The following is a 1,437-nucleotide window of genomic DNA, read 5'->3' as shown; positions in this document are numbered from 1 at the left end:
CTGTGGAGACATCGTCATGGTTTGTTTGTTTGTTCATTCTGTCTTTAACCTTTTTTATGGTCATTTAGGGTTTATTCACTGTATTGAGGCTGATCCACACCTGAGCTGTTTCCTCTGATAGACGTGAAAACTCAGCTAAACTCTTATAGTCATTTAACGTTAGACGGACATTTCATTGATAAATGAGATGCTGTGAGGAATTTGGTTCATTCCCGTCTTTGCTTCTCTCCTGACACTGATGTGCTTCAAGAAACCAAACCAACTGAAGACAATTGACTAATCAGCATTTCTGCTTTGTCTCCCAAAGGTTGTGTTTTGATTCTAAAAAACCTTAGAGGTTTTATGCATCTTTAGCTGTCTTTTTTTAAATTTTATTTCCTTAAACTAAAAGAATGTTCTGATCCTTTCAGGAGCAGGACAGAAAGACTCGACCAAACAACACCACAGACGTGTTGGTGAAGTGGCTTAACAAGAGGAAGGTGCGATCCTTCTATACTCCTTTCAGCGGAGATAACCTGAGACTTGGAGCTCATCATCTGCTACAGGTACATCCAGAAAATGTGTTGGCAGAAGTTCCAGGTTCTTTCCACCGAGCGTCCTTCATCATCATTTACCATTTCTCATTGTCACATGTAAAGTGAAGAACTGAAAATGATGGAGGTCAATGTGTGTCTGATTTAGGCTAAACCTGTAATCATGTTAAAGACTGACAATAAAGAGAACACATTAATGCTGTTACACAGTTCTCTCAGGGTTTTTATTATTCTCAATGTTTCATTTTTAACCAATAGCTCTGGAAGTTACTTATTTATCTATTTTGTGTGTTAAAGGCTTCTGGACTCGGCAAGTTAAAACCCAACACTCTGGTTCTGGGCTTTAAGGCAAACTGGAGGGACAGCGCTCCAGATACCATCGAGGATTATATTAACACCATTTAGTGAGTCTCTCAAAGCTAAAAATGAATGAAAGCTGACATTAATATGATATTTATTTCACTTTAGAATAATAAAGAATCAAAATTGAATTTAAATCTGACTTTTAAACATTTATCTTCCTGTTCTCCAGTGATTCCTTTGACTCCAATTACTGTTTGTGCATCTTGAGGATGATGGACGGCCTGGACGTCACTGCAGACTTGGATTTTCAAGGTGATGCTCAGAACTGATTTTATTTCATTAGAACTTTGATCTAAAAACCCAGAGACAGAAGCTGATGATCTTAATCCTTCAGTGAACGATGGCTTTGAAGCTGATGAACCTGAAGAACCCGTGGAACACGATGACCAGCAGAGTAATGATGAAGACCCAGGTGAGAGATGACTCCTCCCATTTCTCCAGATTACCAATCAGACTGACTCAAGTTATAAATTTGTGGATGGATTTAAGGACATAAAGAGATTCCAGAGGTTTGAAGCATATCAAAGTCAGGATTTTGCTC

General features: G+C 38.5%; 1 protein-coding gene across 1 annotated transcript; it reads left to right on the top strand.

Moving 5' to 3' along the window:
- Positions 1-6: 6 nt before the first annotated feature.
- On the top strand, positions 7-1,319 carry LOC112141281 (solute carrier family 12 member 3-like). The gene is made up of 5 exons (XM_024264399.2): positions 7-19; positions 411-545; positions 831-937; positions 1,066-1,148; positions 1,231-1,319. Exons 1-5 carry the CDS (start codon positions 17-19, stop codon positions 1,317-1,319), a joined length of 417 nt encoding a protein of 138 aa, XP_024120167.1. The 5' UTR covers positions 7-16.
- The last annotated feature ends 118 nt before the right edge of the window (positions 1,320-1,437 follow it).

The sequence above is a fragment of the Oryzias melastigma genome, unplaced genomic scaffold, assembly GCF_002922805.2.
Source record: "Oryzias melastigma strain HK-1 unplaced genomic scaffold, ASM292280v2 sc02850, whole genome shotgun sequence".
NCBI lineage: Eukaryota > Metazoa > Chordata > Actinopteri > Beloniformes > Adrianichthyidae > Oryzias > Oryzias melastigma.
Note: the sequence above shows the minus strand (reverse complement) of the source record. Positions and strands in the feature narration are given on the sequence as shown.

What these genes read in the sequence shown, in the direction of transcription:
- LOC112141281 (XM_024264399.2), top strand. An exon ending in GAGCTCATCATCTGCTACAG is followed by an intron (nt 546 to 830) that starts GTACATCCAGAA and finishes TGTGTGTTAAAG; the next exon opens with GCTTCTGGACTCGGCAAGTT. An exon ending in TGCAGACTTGGATTTTCAAG is followed by an intron (nt 1,149 to 1,230) that starts GTGATGCTCAGA and finishes TTAATCCTTCAG; the next exon opens with TGAACGATGGCTTTGAAGCT.